We start from the raw sequence: 16,854 nt of genomic DNA, 5'->3' as shown, positions 1-16,854 counted from the left end.
GCTAGGTTGGCAGGTGCTGGGACCGAGCAACGGGAGCTCACCCCATCGCGGGGATTTGAACCACCAACCTTCCAATTGGCAAGTCCTAGGCTCAATGGTTTAGATCACAGTGCCACCCGCGTCTCTTGATACCCACCCACAAAGAAGACTGAAGTACAAGGTTCCATATGCTTACTCGCAAACTATCCAAGCAGAGCTCCAGCTGCACTAAAGCTTCCATCCCATTGGCCAGTTTTAATATTCCATTCTGACATCTGAAAAACCTTTCAGTTTATACAAAGCAATCCTTCAATTCACTTTTTACTTTAGTTACATATCCAATTCTATGTACTTTGAATGTAGAACAGGCATCCCCAACCTGCAGCCCTGCAGATGTTTTGGTCTACAACTCCCATGATCCCTAGCTAACAGGACCAGTAGTCAGGGATGATGGGAATTGTAGTCCAAAACATCTGGAGGGCAGAAGGTTGGGGATGCCTGATGTGGAACCTTGCAAGGTGGGTTTTTATTAGCAGTCTAGTCCAATGTGCAGCTTAAGGGCTACATACCAAGACCTTTTCTGAGAGTCCTCAGCAACATTTGATGCTCCCCTCACCTGCAGCCCTCGCATACCCTTCCCAAAGCTTAATTAGTGCTTTCCCAGCTTTAGGAAGGAGGTGGAGGGGTCTAGAACCCTGCCAGAGCCTTGCACCTCCTTCCCAAAGCCAAGTAGCTGTGATGTGTGTCCCATATTTTGGCATTGCTTCCTTGTGCGCACACACAAGGCAGTGTGTGGCTTGTGGGCTCCATACTGAAGTACTCTTGTGGCCCACTTGGTATGGAAAGTTGAGCTGCCCTGATCTAGAATGTACCCGAAGGTATTAGCAATGTAATCTGCCTAATTTGCATACTGCTTCAAGAAATGTGGTTGAAAAATAGTCTAAACAACAAATACTATTTGAATAGTTTGAACACTTCCCCTCTCTTGCCCAATATTAGGGCAAGAAGCTTAACCACATGTGTGTGACGCTTACTTCAGATAGTTTGAACTCAAGAGAAGTTAAGAGTTCATCACCTGAAACAGCTGATAGGAAACAATTAGTTTTAGGATGCATTAAAAGCTATAGCAACTTTGGTGATTGATGAAAACATTAAGGGTGTTTTAAGGCTCAGCTTAGCTCTTTGTACCAATATTCACATATGCAGCATTGGAAAGCTTGCAAAATTTAAGCCTTATAGATGAAAACCTTGCCTTTTATGCTATGAAATGAGTGGCTGGGACAATCGCCAGTATACAGCCATACAATCAGCTCCAGAAAAATGAATGTAGGGCATCCTACACCAAAAGTCTTAAAAGGGCAGGACTTTGTTTTAAGTGAGCAAAGGAAGACACTACCATAAGTGTCACTTAATTAAACCTATGCATGAGCTAGTTTTTGTGTTAGTGAGAAGCTGAACACGGATACAACAGAGCACTTCTGAAGACTGCTTCATGGGCGGCAGAATTAGCAGGTAAAGGTTTTATCCTTTAAGATGCAAGTCAGGTTCTACGCGCCGCCCCCCCCCACATGTGCACACCGTGAGCAGCTATACTAGCATATCCAGCTCTTGCTGTTGAAAACAGTATTCTTACTAACGTGTCAGATGCAACTAAGTGCTAACAGCTGCTCTTAATTTTAACAAATGTTTCAGCAAAGGACTTAAGACAACTACCCCGTACTACAGAGGCCCATACATCCATGTGTACAAAAACTAGTCAATGTAGACATTGACCTGAGGAACTTTCAATTAGTTAAATAGCAGCAAGAAAAAACGAGAACTGGTTTAGAGTGTTCCCCCAGATATAGAAGGACTTCTTTCCAAGTAGCAGCACTGGTAGGTATCAAGGAGACAGCATTATCAGTAGGACAAGGAACTGCCAGAAAACAATTAGGACTAGTAAAATATCACTTGAAATATTTTTGGGATTACATTTACTATTACATTTCCCAGTAGATGTGGAGTGTTCTCTCTCTCTCTCTCTCTCTCTCTCTCTCTCACACACACACACACACACACACACACACACTGCAAGAAAGAATGACAATAACTTTGAAGCTTACCCATGTGTTACATTCACATCAGCACAAGCTGACTACACCTGTATAAACTCTATAAAGTAATGGGGAAAGGTAACTTTGAAAGTCATCTCCCAACTTCTTGCTTTGGATTGTATCCAACCAATTTCTACTTAGAACTGACCCTTTTAAATTAATGGACCCAATTCAGTCAAGGGCATTCATTTCAGTGGGTCTATTCCAAGTCTTAGATTGCATATTTTTATAAGGGAAAGTAAGAACATATGAAGCTGCCTTATACCGAGTTGGACTCTTGACTGGTCATCTAGTTTTATAAGTCTACTTTGACAAGCAGCAGTCGCATCCTTTTAGGTGGGAGTTATGAGGACTGAGTCTGGGATCTCCTGCATGCAACGCATATGCTCTACCATAGAATGTGGCCCCTTATAAAGATCATGTGCACCCAGCAGTACAGACATTGATACTAAGGCATATTTTTTATTGAGGCACAAGGCATTGTGAATAGCCTAGACTTGAGGCAAATTTTGAGCAGTGTAGTAAGCTGATAATTACAGTTCAGGGAGAAAAGCAAACATACATTCACAGCTTTACTATCAAGACTACATCAAAACTGATAAAGTGCCACATTTGTGCTGACCCAACTCCATCTCATAGCAAGACAGTTCACCATATCCCCTTTCAGAATTATGTGGGTGTGTTTTAAGCAGTTAATGTGCAGTGCAAAACGAATCTTCCCAGTTTTCACCTTCCTTCACCAAATTGTTTAGAACAGATCTATTGCAAACATTAGTATTCAGTCTTGATACAGCACAAATCCTGAGAATGTGGAGTACTTCCAACTACTTCCATAAATAGCTCCTCTATGGAGGCGTAACCAAATCTGGTCTCCCTGAAAAAGCTGGAGGACTGCATGATTACTAGCAGTCTCATGATCTGGAGCACCATCATTGGCATATGCAGATACTAGAATCTCTTCATTTTTCATCAGGTTCACATACAGTGGAACATTCACAGCCAACTTCAACATATTGAAGAGGAACACATAAGTACCATTCACAGGACAACTAAACCTACCAAGATGGATATTAAAGGCTTCACCAAGATTGTGTAACAGGGAGTCAAATGTAATAGGTTGGTCTAGAGTTCCAGGAGTAAAGTTAGAAGTTCTACTAGCCGAAAAGGCAGCTCTGACTTGCTGTGGGAAGGCATAGATGTGCACAGGTACAAAGGTGGTTGCTTGGCTCGTCACTGGCATATCAACAGGAGTAATGCTGCGTGAGTCACCCTGCCCAGAGTCCCCACTGTCAAAAGTCTCACTGTCACGTTCTGGGCTGCTCACCTGAGAAGAATCGCTCCATCCTGTTGTTGAAGATTATGAGCAATGGTTAGTTCTGACGTAACCTTAAATTCAGTATTTCTAGCACTCGTTTGTTCAAGCTTGCATGTTTCAAGCAGTCGTTAAAAAAGACCTTGTGTATTAGTGACTAGACAGATCCCAGTTAGACTTGTACCTACTTATTACAAGTTTTTAATCATTTTTCTTCAAAGTGAGTGTGGAGATGAATACAATGTTAGAGAGGCTTGGGTGTGGGTTTCTCAGCTGCAAAGCAACTCCAGCTTTACTCAACCAACGAATATACAGCCTCTGGATTGAGTGTGTTCCTCATGCTGCTGCAAGCCAGCTATGCTTTGGTTGCTGTGCTTTATTCATTCTCCCCACCCCATGCTCATCTGCTCCAGTATTTGTTCAGTATTTTAAAAATCTTCTCCACTAATGGCAGGATAACCTCCAAAACACACAGTGGCTCCCTGACTGACAGCAGTTGGTGCTGTGCTCTGAAAAAAGCAGAGCTGCTTCATGGCAAAGACAAGGGCCAGTCTATCAGCATGCTGCAAGTCCAAATTTCCTCTTAACTCAAACAGCGTTCCCACCTCCTTACTCTGAAAACAATGTGTGTGTCAGATATGTAACAAGTGCACTTCCACAGCAAGCTTAGCGTTGAAATGATTCAAGCTTCTCTTCACCCAGGAAGAGTAGCAGAGGTTAAGATGACAATGCAATAGTTCTACTATTATGTTTATGGTGAATAAGCAGTGGCTACATGCTCACCTTGGAAATCAAGACAAATACTTAAATATCTAGTTAACAGAAAACACATTTTGGAAGGTGCAATATTCTTACTACCAAGAAAGGACATATCTTATAAATGTGTGTTTATTTAGTATAGAAAACCAAGTTACCAATATCAACTGAACTGTTAATCAACACTAACTGAACTGATGCATCCTCGTGGCCACAAGACTGCTTTCAGACTCTGCTTCCTTCCCATTTCTCTCAGTTTTCCTCAATTCCCTTCTTCTGAAGTATTCTCTAACACGAGTTCTACCTCGAGCTCTACCTGATGAACAATTCTCTTCCTGTCTGTTTTCTTGTCTGTAACCTAAAATACAGAAGCTTTAAGGATTTTATAAACTCTGCACCAAGCTGCTAATATGGCTACACTGGAGGAGCAACTTCAGTACTTCTCCTTGATAATCTGAACAAACCATTAGGCCTACTTTAAATCACCTGTGTATAAAGTGGGCTTACTACTCGCTTGAGACAATAGTTACAGTGAAATGGTTGCTCTGAACTGTTAATTAAGCTAGTCTTGGATTCTCTCAAGCAGAGGTTGACAACCTGGTCCCTACCGCCCACTAGTGGGTATGTCAGGATTCTAGGTGGGTGGTAGGGGATTCAACGGCACAAACTGAATCCTCCTTCCATCGAGCACTGGTGGGCGGTAAGGAAATTTTACCATCAAGAAAGATGCATTAGTGGGTGGTAGGTATATAAAGGCTGACTACCCCTGCTCTAGAGATTATTTTCTAGTTCTTTTTGCTCATATGACTCTGAGGTATGGAGAAGGCAGAGCAGGAACACTGCCTTTCCACAAAGTTTCCTTTACAGATGGAACAGGACACCCAGTGATGGGCAACTCCCCATCCACCAGAGAAGGCAGAGGGAGATTTCTCATGGTGAAAGTACCACAGCTGAGAAAACCTTTCACAGTTAAAAGCCAAGTATTAAATAAAAATAAGACAAGAACAAACCCAGCATCTGCTAGAAAGCCGGGATATTTGACTGATCCTCCTTGCTTTGGGCAAATGATTGAAGAGATTAGATATGATCATCTCTCCTCCATCAAGGAGAGCAGGCTCAGAACTCAACTGAAATGACAACTCTCCCCTTCCCCCATCATCCATTTTTAATAGCTCTACAAATCATGTTCCTGGGCCAGAAAGAATTAGATGCATCTTGTGAGCAGAAATGGAGCTCATATGGTGCATAAGACAGTTGATTCCAGCCAAAAAACATATGCGGTGAAAGAACATCCGATTATCCAATCACTATTGTATGCAGCCCTATGTTGTTTAATTTCAGGTATTACATAATATCTAGGACAGAACTGCATTTTAAGCAATGTCTGAAGTAAACTTACCTCTTGAGGTTGCCCGGCCACTACTAATACCGCCTCGCTTATAGTTCTGCTGGTAATTCAAATCCTAGGAGAACACAAATATTTGTTCCTGTTTAGTCAAGCACCTCCAGACAATATTTACAGCCATATAACATCTACTTCATGGGGAAGGGGAGGGAGAAAAGAAAATTGCTACACAGTAGTACCTTGGTTTCGAACGTAATCTGTTCCATAAGACCGTTCGAATTCCGAAACGTTCAAAAACTAAAGCATTTACTTCAGGAAAACTCAATATGGAAGCTGTGTGGCATGTTCAACTTCCAAAAAGCATTCGAAAACCAAAGCAGTTACTTTTGGGTTTTCGGCATTCGAAAACCGAAACATTTGACTTCTGAGACATTCGAAAACCGAGGTACCACTGTACCAGCACTGAAGTTTATTGCTGCTAAGTAGACATCAGAAGTAGTTAGTCCAACCAACATACTAAATTTCTACCAGCATCAACAGGATGCATATTAAGCACCTATACTTTTAAATTAGAATGTTGGTGCAGTACACACCATGAATGCTACTTATTGGGTGTGGGAGATGTCCAAGTGGGTTATGATTCCTCCAATTGCTCAGAAGGAAGGAAACATGATCAGATTTCCCCCCTTTCTCTACTGGTGTGGTTCTGTTCCAAGGCAGAGGTGATGCCGAAACAACTTTGTAATATGAGATAGCGTGAGAGACTGAAGAACGAAGAAGAGGAGGAAAAGAATAAAGCAGTGTGGCCTGGACCTACTGGTTTCCAAAGCTGAACTTTCAAGAAAAAAAAGATAGCTAGAAGGTAAAAAAAATATATTCTGAAGCATGTATGTCCAAATTGCAATGGTGTATGAAATGTGGCCTAGTTAACATGGCAAATCTGGTGCATTTATAAGACAAGGCTGCCAATGTGTAGTGTGTCATGGTGTTGGCAGGTGTAATGACTCCTAGAATACAGAATGCAAGTCCTTATCCACTAGGATTGAATTAAAGCTTTTCTGCTACTGTAGTTAGGCAGAAGGACATAAGATACTGTTTTGTGTAAAGGCAATTGTGTGGGAATGTTGATCTTGAGGACCCAGCTTCAGCTTCTGCCCAGGTCCACTCAGAGAGGTGTGATGGTTTAAGGGTTGGATGAGGAGAACCGGTTACTGTGCTCCATGGAAAGACAAGCTGCCCTTAGGAATGAAGGTCAGGTCAGTCCAGAATACTGCATATTGGAACACACACCAGTGGTCATTGCTGGCAACAGCACTGAGTTCCAAGATTCTCCACACTGTTGTGATGGCCGTGAGAAAAAGCACACTAATTGACTGACCAGGGGAGCTCAAAAGGCAGTTTTTAGAGTGCATTGATGCCCTTGTGGATACCTCCAGGTGGGGAAACCAGTGGCCTCAGGTATATGTTTTAGGCTGGTGTGACTGCATGGCACTTTGATGCACACCTCAACTATGCATCTCCATCCTTTGGGAGGATAGCTCCAGTCAGGAGCAGTGCTCCAGGGGCACCCACTCCTGAGTAATATTGGGAGAGGACTCCTGGAGAAAGAATATGATCAAATCTTTCCTGCCTTCAAAGCAGCAGGAGGGGGTCATAATCCACTTGGACACCTCTCATGGCCAACCCTTGCTCCAGTATCACTGCAGCTGACTGAATGTGCTTTATTAAATTGATATGAGTGTATATTCCTTGAAAGTGGAGCAAGTTGTAATACCATTGTAGCTATCCATCAGCATACTGGGAACTCAGAAAGATAGCTCCATGACACACACATTAACTTGGCTCTCCAGCTGCTTTGGGACTACAATTCCCATCATCCCTGACCACTGGTCCTGTTAGCCAGGGATTTTGTGAGTTGTAGTCCTAAAACATCTGGAGGGCCAAGTTTGGCAATGCCTGCATTAACCCAATAACCTTGAGAGATATAAACGTAAGTCATGTTCTCAGAGTTAGGATGGGAAGCATGAACACTGAATATATTCAGCTCTTTCTAGATGGCATTTCAATTAAAAGTAGTCCCTACTAAATGATACATTACAATACTCCTCTCAGTCTGGTAAGTCAAATTTGCAAAGCACCATTAACCTGACTATGTGCAAATAAGTACTGTATTTGTTCTTTATTCCCGAGCAGGACACCACCACCAAGGGTCATATATACTTTTGCAAAGCCAAAAGTCTTCCAAAATAATTACCCTGTGAGGATACTGCACTGAAGGATAATCTCTGCCAGGAAGATGCATTTGGCTATAAAGGCCATTAGGAACAGAAGGTGATCCTCTGTAAACTTCAAAACCTGCTGAACAAAACATGAAATCATTTGCTTTAAGAACTAGAATGATTTGACAGACTGATCTCCGTGTCTCCCAGTAACGCATTGGAGAACTCTGGTAGTTCCCTCCTAGGGGCAGGTCAAATACCCAATACGTTGCTGAGTACTGAGAGATTCTGACTCTTAGGACATAACTTTGTTTTATGGGTAAAGAGTAAGAAGTTTATCCAGTAATTACAGTGTTAGAGAACTCTGCCTGTGTTAGAAAATTAAGGAGTTCATGACTCACTTTGGCAGCCAGCATTTTCAGGCAAAGGAGCAATGCTCAGTAACTATGTATCTGACTTGAGCACATGCTTACAACCAAAGTTATTTAGGGTCATTAACACTTAAATTGATATTCACCTAGTTTGCAATACCAAATAGCATCTCGGAATTACCACCAACCAAATACATGAGTGTTTCTTGTTGAGGTCAAAATCCAACTAGATATGGACAGCAAATGCTGCATTTGATCTTTTGGCTTAAGTTTCTTCCTTTTCACATGCTACTAATATTTGGTGAAAGTCACTTAAAAAAACAAGACTAACATTGTGGTTGATATGTATGGAGTTATATTGTTACATATGCAATAAACAATTCTTCTCAAAGAAATAAAATTCTTTTTAAAAAAAAACAGCTTAAAAAACAACCCCCTGCTTTTGCTTAAAGTAATGGATCAACTTCATACCGTATTTTTCGCACCATAGGACGCACTTTTTCCCCTCCAAAAATGAAGGGGAAATGTGTGTGCGTCCTATGGTGCGAATGCAGGCTTTCGCTGAAGCCTGGAGAGTGAGAGGGGTCGGTGCGCACCGACCCCTCACGCTCTCCAGGCTTCGCACACCTCTCTGCAAGCAGCGGGAGCCCAGCGCTGGGCTCCCGCTGCTTGCGGAGAGTTGCCTGCATGCTCAGGCCTGCGCGCGCTGAGCTCAGCGCGTCCAGGCTTCGCGGATCTCTCCGCAAGCAGCGGGAGCGGTCCCGCTGCTTGCGGAGACTTGCCTGCATGCCGAAGCCTGCGCGCGCTGAGATCAGCGCGCCCAGGCTTCACGGACCTCTCCGCAAACAGCGGGAGCGCTCCCGCTGCTTGCGGAGAGTTGCTAGCATGCCGAAGCCTGCGCGCGCTGAGATCAGCGGGCCCAGGCTTCGCGGACCTCTCCGCAAACAGCGGGAGCGCTCCCGCTGCTTGCGGAGAGTTGACAGCATGCCGAAGCCTGCGCGCGCTGAGATCAGCACGCCCAGGCTTCGCGGACCTCTCCGCAAACAGCGGGAGCGCTCCCGCTGCTTGCGGAGAGGTGACAGCATGCCGAAGCCTGCGCGCGCTGAGATCAGCGCGCCCAGGCTTCGCGGACCTCTCCGCAAACAGCGGGAGCGGTCCCGCTGCTTGCGGAGACTTGCCTGCATGCCGAAGCCTGCGCGCGCTGAGATCAGCGCGCCCAGGCTTCGCGGACCTCTCCGCAAACAGCGGGAGCGCTCCCGCTGCTTGCGGAGAGTTGACAGCATGCCGAAGCCTGCGCGCGCTGAGATCAGCACGCCCAGGCTTTGCGGACCTCTCCGCAAACAGCGGGAGCGCTCCCGCTGCTTGCAGAGAGTTGACAGCATGCCGAAGCCTGAGATCAGCGCGCCCAGGCTTCGCGGACCTCTCCGCAAGCAGCGGGAGCGCTCCCGCTGCTTGCGGAGAGTTGCCAGCATGCCGAAGCCTGCGCGCGCTGAGCTCAGCGCGTCCAGGCTTCGCGGATCTCTCCGCAAGCAGTGGGAGCGCTCCCACGGCTTGCAGAGAGCTGCCTGTTTGGGGGCTGGGGTCGGGGGAAGCTTCCCCCGCCCCAGCCCCGCGCCTGGGGAAAAAATAATTTTTCCCCTTTATTTCCCCCCCAAAAAACTGGGTGCGCCCTATGGTCCGGTGCGCCCTATGGTGCGAAAAATACGGTAGATATCTTATTTAGGCACTTGAAAGTTGCCCATTGAGTGCCTGCCTTTTCAACCTTAAGCTATCAAGCAGCTTACAACAGAGAACCACAAAAGGGTTTGATGCACAGCTGCACAGGCAGATGGCTGCTCATGAAATGGGACTTCCCTCCTTCTATTTGTGCATGGTGCGCTTACCAATTTTAGCATTTGACTCCATTCTAACCTCAGCCTCTGTGCTGCAGCCACACTTTAATGAAAGGTCCCAACTGAGAGTCTTCAGGGGACACGGCGTTACAGCAGAGGAGAGCCTGGGAAACCCTGTTGTTCAAGCAACCAACTGCTGACACTGCTTTGATCCAACCCAATGTGTCTTACTATTAAAAAACAACCACCATGAGCAAATAAGGGTTTAAAGTTCAGCAGTTTGATTGTTGCCCTTTACTATGTGGTTTTTTGTATTGGCCAACTATATTCTACTTGTACAATGTTAAGATATATCCATTGGTAAGTATTTCCACAGAAACCATACATACCTTTATAGCCACCAGGAGAGCGATATGAATTGGTTGCTGACCTTCCACCTCGAACGGTGCCTCTGACCGATCCACGGCTTGTGACAAAAGGTTGAGGTGGTCTAGAGAAAGTGGGCGTCTGTGCTGCATAAAAGGCGAGAATACCACTGCTTACAGGAACAGCTCCCTCAACCAGGTACTTTAAAAATAGCCTTATAATTTTCTGCCTAAAAGCAGGAGGAGTTTCCCTTATTGCTTCACCCAACCTTTAGCAGCTAAAGATTTTCAAGATAGCTTGCAAGTCTTTATTTTGAACAGCTAGAATCATCTCCCCTATTACTGCCAGTTACAATTAACCAAACCACTTCTAGAGCTTTAACAAAGTAAAGTTTTACAGATAAGTTATCCGCCTGCCTCCTTGAAAATCTAATCATGTTTATCATAACAAGTAGTTAATGCAGTTATTTCCAACAATACTTTACTTCATCAAAGGCTGTCACATCAGCAGCCCTGTTCAGGGAAGTTTTTAATCTGTGATATTTTAGTGTATTTTTGGTTTCTATGGAAGCCGCCCAGAGTGGCTGGGGAAACCCAGCCAGATGGGCGGGGTACAAATAATAAATTATTATTATTATTATTATTATCAATAATTAGGACTTATTTTTAGAATTTAAATCTATACTCCACCCCTCAAATATAGGAGAGTTTGCAGTAGAAAACATAAGTAGCCAAAGTTTAAAAAAAGAGCAACAAAAGTTGAAAGCCTAAGAAAATCTTCACCTGGCCCAGGAAGATTTAAGGATGTAAGATTGCAGCTGAATCAGGCCAAAGGCCCTTTGGTTCAACATTCTGTTCTCACAGTGGCCAACTAGATGCCTACCTATTGTCCTAGCAGGCCATGTGAATAATACTGCTCTCTCCACCTGAGATTTCCAGCAACTACTCTGGTATTCAGAGGCAAACTATGACAGTGGGAGCAGGACACAACCACTGTGGCTATTGACTATTGATAACTTTATCCTCCATAGGGTATTGTTAAAGAAACAGTCCTGGCCAGAACAGTACAATTTTTTCGCTACGTGTCAGATAAGATCATGTTTCCTTGGAGATGGGCAGTTAGATACTGCCAAGTCATTCCTCTTCAGTCCTTTTCTACTTCTTTTATAGCCAATAGCAGAGTGCCTTGAAATCATTTGGGTTAAATATTGTAAGGCACCCCCATTGTTGAGAAAGCAATCAAGTTGTACTCTGATGTCCCCATTACCATTCTTGCACTGAGGTTTTCCTTACCATTTGGCAAAGCATCTTGAGAAAAAGCAGTTTGTTCAACATTTTGAGTAGACTGTGGTTTACACTGGGGTGGAGTCTGTGTACTTGCTGTACAAAAATTCTGATTATATCCTGTAGGATGCAAAGAGTTCTCTTTTATATCCCGCTCCCTGCGAGGTGGTAAAGGCGCGTTCACTTTGAACACCTGCAACACAACACACAATTATGCAAAAAAAGGGCTATTTTTACAGTGTTTCTATAGGCCACATGCATCTGCCCCATCTTGTGCTGTGTAGTCTACACAGAGTAGAAATTTAAGTATTTTCCATTTACGCTGGAGTGGGGGTGTCCGGTGCCATGGCCATATCACATTCTACCAGGAATTTGCAATTAATTTCAACTAAGTATTAAGATTGGTACTCCTTATTCACAGGGGTTCTAGTCTCAAGGCTGCAAAACTTCAAGTAGGAACTGTAAAACAGCAATTGTATTATTAGGTCTAAATGCAGCTGTAAGCATGCAAAAAAAATAAAGGGATCCCTTCAGGGAATGCTTCTTTTGTAAACTTGTAGTAAATACATCTGCATCTGCTTAAAAATAACAGTTCCTACTAAACACGTATCCTCTATTATACAGGGTGCTCTGCTGTTTCTGAGGAGACCCTGGATTTAGCTCCTCCTTGTTTATGTCTAGCTTTTGCCCTCCCATCTAATTGCATTCACCTAGACAGCCAACGTACTTACAATCTGCACAGCCTGAAAGGGAGGTGCTTTCATGCCAACGCTACTAGTTGGGGAAGGAGACTGGAAACCCTTCTCTTGGGGTACTGGTGACATGGTAGTTCTTGATGGAGTCAATGATGTCTGTGATTCACTTGAAAGAGGAATAGGAACCTTGAAGGAAAAAATAGTAATATTCTATTGTCATGCCAATGGGAAAGCCATTTACACTATTAAACCCTATGCTGTCAAAACACCAGCAGTTTCTTGCAAGCCAACGGTTGGGCATGTCAAAGAACAGAATAGCTTCTACTTCATTTGTTCTTGCTGTGCATTTGGGATTTCCATTAGTCTCTGCTGACTATGTCAAACATGTTTGAGCTAGATGTGTTACCACTTCAAACATTTACATACAGAAGTTTAACATGATGGAGATCCTTATGGCAATGAACTCGCATTTTAAAACTTACTAATTTTCATTTTCAGAGATCAACATTATATAGCAAAGGGATAGCAAACATGGTCCCCCTCCAGTTGTTGTTGGGCTACAACTCTCATCATCCTTGACCAGCCATGCCAGCTGGGGCCAACATATCAAGGGAACAATATTTACCACCCCTGCAATAACGGCACACTTTTTTATCAGTCAAATTCTTACAGTATGTGTCAAACTCACCTGAGAAATTTCAGATTTTTTAGGCTTTAATACTTCAGCAATCTCTTTGCTTATCTGATAAAAGGACTGAGGTGGACTGAAGTTCTCAGACTCTTGAGAATTTGTAACAGATGTCTAGAGACATAACCAGATAGTTATTAGTTACTTAAAATGGAAAAAAAATGCTTGCAAGAAAGTGTGCCCAGATTACACATGGTATTTTGGAAGATGCTGGGACTCAGTTATTACAGAAAGTATATCCTCTTACTACATGCCTAGATATCAATATTCAAGTTAGGTAAACTCTGAAATGAATCCAAGGCTGCAACCCTTACATCATTCCACCATAATGACCAATTGGCAAAAATACATTTCCTTCTCAGTCAATACTGCATGCATCAAATAACTGTTGTATTTCACTTAATTTCCTTCCCCACCAAATATCACCTAAGAGGAATGAAATTAGTGCAAATTCACTAGAAGTGAATTCCCTGTTGTTCCAACTACAAGCAAGCTGTTAAGTATTCATATCGTGTGCAAAAAATGATAATAGTCACTTCCTTATTCAATAGCTATCAGTAGCTTTAGCACTGTAAATTGACATATTCTGGTTTTCAGTTTCCCTTGTAGTATAACACAACTAGAGCTGTATCTTAATTGGCAAAGTACCAGTTGCAAGATCAAGCTACATCTTCAGCTACTACAATCATTTAACTTCCAAGCTACAGTGGTACCTCGGGTTAAGTACTTAATTCGTTCCAGAGGTCCGTTCTTAACCTGAAACTGTTCTTAACCTGAAGCACCACTTTACCTAATGGGGCCTCCTGCTGCTGCCGGAACACAATTTCTGTTCTCATCCTGAAGCAAAGTTCTTAACCCAAGGTACTATTTCTGGGTTAGCGGAGTCTAACCTAAAGCGTATGTAACCTGAAGCGTATGTAACCCGAGGTACCACTGTATATCTAACTATATTATAATTAAGCAAATATATCTATTTGAGAAGAATGCTTCAAAGAGTCCCAGGGCTAACCCACCTATTTTTTGATAGACAGCTCAGTTTCATTGAATAATTTGCCTTACTGAAAACTGTTCAAGCTTATATTATCAGAATTTCAATTTACTGAAGTGTTATCTTGTAAATGTAAAAACTCTATTATAGGAATACATAAGGGTAAATTCCAAGCCTGGTTCACACATCACATAAAACTGCTGTTAACTTTAAACTATGCCTTAATGTGAACAAACAGCATGTTGGTTCATACTACTCAAGACCCTGCTTTGCTCCTCCTTAACAGTACAACAGCGGGGGGGGGGGGAGTTGGCTTTGTTTGATATGCCTTCTCCCAGTAGGGGCTTTTCTCAAAGGCACACCAGCATTTGCTGCACACCAACCTGTCACATTCAGTATCACCTGGCATAAGATGCTCCCAATGTGTGCCTGCCCCATTTCTCAGAAATACCAAACGAAGGAAGGTCAGAAATAGGCACCTCCTCATTAGAGAGCAACATGTTAATCAGGATCAAGGGCAAACTCTAAAGAACAATCAGTAACCTGTGGTGTCGCAAGTTCAGTTTCTGATTCAGACAGTGTATTGTCAGAAGTTAAGGAGGTGATTGAGCCGTGCAAGGCTATGGGAGAAGCAGCAACCTGTCAATAGAGGGATATACAATGTAATATATAATGTAATGTACGGTAGACTTCATATATAGTCTGAAAAAATTCTTGAAAATATTATTTAGGACTTCCAGTTTTTGCTGCCATGATAAACAGCTGTTCCCACAATAGCAGACCCGGGGCATGCAGCCAATTAAGGATAATTTGAGAGTAATTATCCTTGCAAAACCCCCCCCCCTTGGGTAGGAGGGGGAGAGCTCTCACTCGCAGATCATCCAGTACCTGCCTCCCACTCCTACGGAATGCAGGGGGGAGGGGTCGCTGAGTGCATAGCATTGGTACTCTCCAATGAGCGGAGATTCTTCTGTTTTTTAAGATATATCAGAATTCGGACTTAAGAAACAGGCATGTTCTGGAAGAAGGAGACAAGTTAACCTGCTCAATGAATCAGTCACTAAGTGTCAAAGTCTCGATCTGGAACAGATTTTCATCGTAATTGGATTGTTATGTGGTGGAGAGAAGTCTTTGTTTTCTCTTTATATATTCACTATGCTGTCTTATGATTTGGCAGCTCTTCACCAAACTGGATTGTAATTATTAATGGATTGCAATTATTAATGTACTGCAATAGGGAATCAACAAGAACTTTATAATGCTTATGGATTAACTGAAAGAACGGAACTATGTGGAAAATATTGGGATGCTGTGTGGCAATGCCCCCCCCCAAGGAATCTTACTTTGATTTATTATGGTGTTGGCGAGATATCAGCTTGTTATTGGATGGGAGAGTATTCAAAGAAAACGCTGGAAGGCTGCCCGGAGTAATGGCCAGACGCCAGATGCTGGATCACTTTCAGTTTTGAGAAAAGCAAGATGGCGAAAGGTACGCAGTAAAATTGAGTCCATGGAGGGGGGCGGGGAATGCAAAAAATGACTGATTGCAACAAAAAAGGTTGGGGGGGGGAGTATTCCACACAAAGTTACCAGATATAAACTCCTCTTGCAAATTAAAGGATATGGAACAGTTAAATATGGACGAAAGTCAGCACATCATTGGTTGTTAAAATAAAGGATCAACAATGGAACTGTATTATTTGGATTAAATAAGCGGATTGGAGCAGGAACAAGGAATCAACATCTCCTAAAAATCTCCTAAAATCAGAACATGGGAAGTGAACCAAAATGTTTAATTTGGAATCTGATAATTGGCTTTTTTAATTGAATTATGATTTAGTATTGTATTAATATGGTCTATACTGGATTGTTATTAATGAAAAATTATTAAAAGAATTTATTTCAGTATCATGAAAATTGTCTATGCCAAATAAAAATTTTACTGCTAGGTGCCCCTTCATATTATGTAGGCGTACCTAAGCCAGACTGATTTTGAAGAGTACTGCTGCACCTTACGTTGAACTGACTTGAATTAAGCTTACATTCCACAATGAGGCAAGAGCCTTTGCTCCAGGTAGTCCTGCAACATTTTATTCCTTTAATACCAAAAGGGAATGCAAGCTAGAATACTTGAATAGAACTATTCAAAAGTGGACTGGCTACTGTTTCCTGATGTTAGTCTCAGCCCCAGTTCTGATGCAACAGCCAAATGCTGTTGAGAACTGGCTTTGAACTTATATGTCATGATGCCCAAATCAGGCAAATTGTAATAAGAAGGCAGCATACTCCGAACCACTGTTTAGACTTCATGCCAAATTATGGTTAATGTAAAATTGAGACAGAATGCGAGTATGTGGCAAGGGTTTGAAAGCCTGTTTGACAGCCATGTTACAATTTTTCTGTGATGTCTGTATTAGGCCTCACTGTTGGAACAACCACAACATGTACATAGAGCCACAAAGGCTGTGGAATGATGCTTAACACATGGACTTAGCAGCTTTTCCCCACAACACTGATATGTAAAGAAAATAACATATCAATTGACCCAACATTTGTAGAGGATCTAGGAGTGATACAAAACAAAATGTACTGAATTAATAGTGACCAGACTCTGAAGAACTAGAAAGCGCTATGTTAGGAAAGCCCTACTATCTGAGCCCTCATCCAATAAGACTTTGATATGGCATTGAGCTGAAATAAAAACTGCATGTGTGAATCCCTTAAGTTTGAGAAGTTTTTTCTCTAGAAGCAGCTCCATCCAAGTTGCATGGCACACACATCAAAAGCCCCACTACTCTCTTGGAACAAGTTGCATGGTTCTTTAGGTCCCAGCCACTGTGCCTCCTAAAAACTGTTTAAGCCAAAATGGCAAGCCACATTTATACCCCTATCTTTTTAGAAGGTTACTCAAGGCCAGGCATCCCCAA

At 42.8% G+C, this 16,854-nt stretch overlaps 1 protein-coding gene across 10 annotated transcripts in view; it reads right to left on the bottom strand.

Moving 5' to 3' along the window:
- Window positions 1–2,514: 2,514 nt before the first annotated feature.
- Window positions 2,515–16,854, bottom strand: part of CAPRIN2 (caprin family member 2) — a 32,517-nt gene continuing 18,177 nt past the window's right edge. For 4 of the 10 annotated variants that reach the window (XM_053405489.1, XM_053405483.1, XM_053405485.1 and 1 more), the window contains 9 exons: window positions 14,471–14,566; window positions 12,940–13,053; window positions 12,288–12,437; window positions 11,566–11,749; window positions 10,297–10,419; window positions 7,740–7,843; window positions 5,540–5,603; window positions 4,331–4,498; window positions 2,515–3,416 (listed from right to left, as the gene is read on the bottom strand). In XM_053405489.1, the coding sequence (XP_053261464.1) occupies window positions 2,851–3,416; window positions 4,331–4,498; window positions 5,540–5,603; window positions 7,740–7,843; window positions 10,297–10,419; window positions 11,566–11,749; window positions 12,288–12,437; window positions 12,940–13,053; window positions 14,471–14,566 (1,569 nt within the window). In that variant the 3' untranslated portion in view covers window positions 2,515–2,850. Of the gene's footprint in view, window positions 3,417–4,298; window positions 4,499–5,539; window positions 5,604–7,739; window positions 7,844–10,296; window positions 10,420–11,565; window positions 11,750–12,287; window positions 12,438–12,939; window positions 13,054–14,470; window positions 14,567–16,854 lie in introns of all 10 variants that reach the window. The other 6 variants (XM_053405491.1, XM_053405493.1, XM_053405486.1 and 3 more) reach the window with 5 other exon arrangements.

Source organism: Podarcis raffonei, chromosome 10 (genome assembly GCF_027172205.1).
Source record: "Podarcis raffonei isolate rPodRaf1 chromosome 10, rPodRaf1.pri, whole genome shotgun sequence".
Taxonomy (NCBI): Eukaryota; Metazoa; Chordata; class Lepidosauria; order Squamata; family Lacertidae; genus Podarcis; species Podarcis raffonei.
The sequence above is the reverse complement of the archived record's forward strand: the minus strand, read 5'-3'. Positions and strand labels throughout refer to the sequence as shown.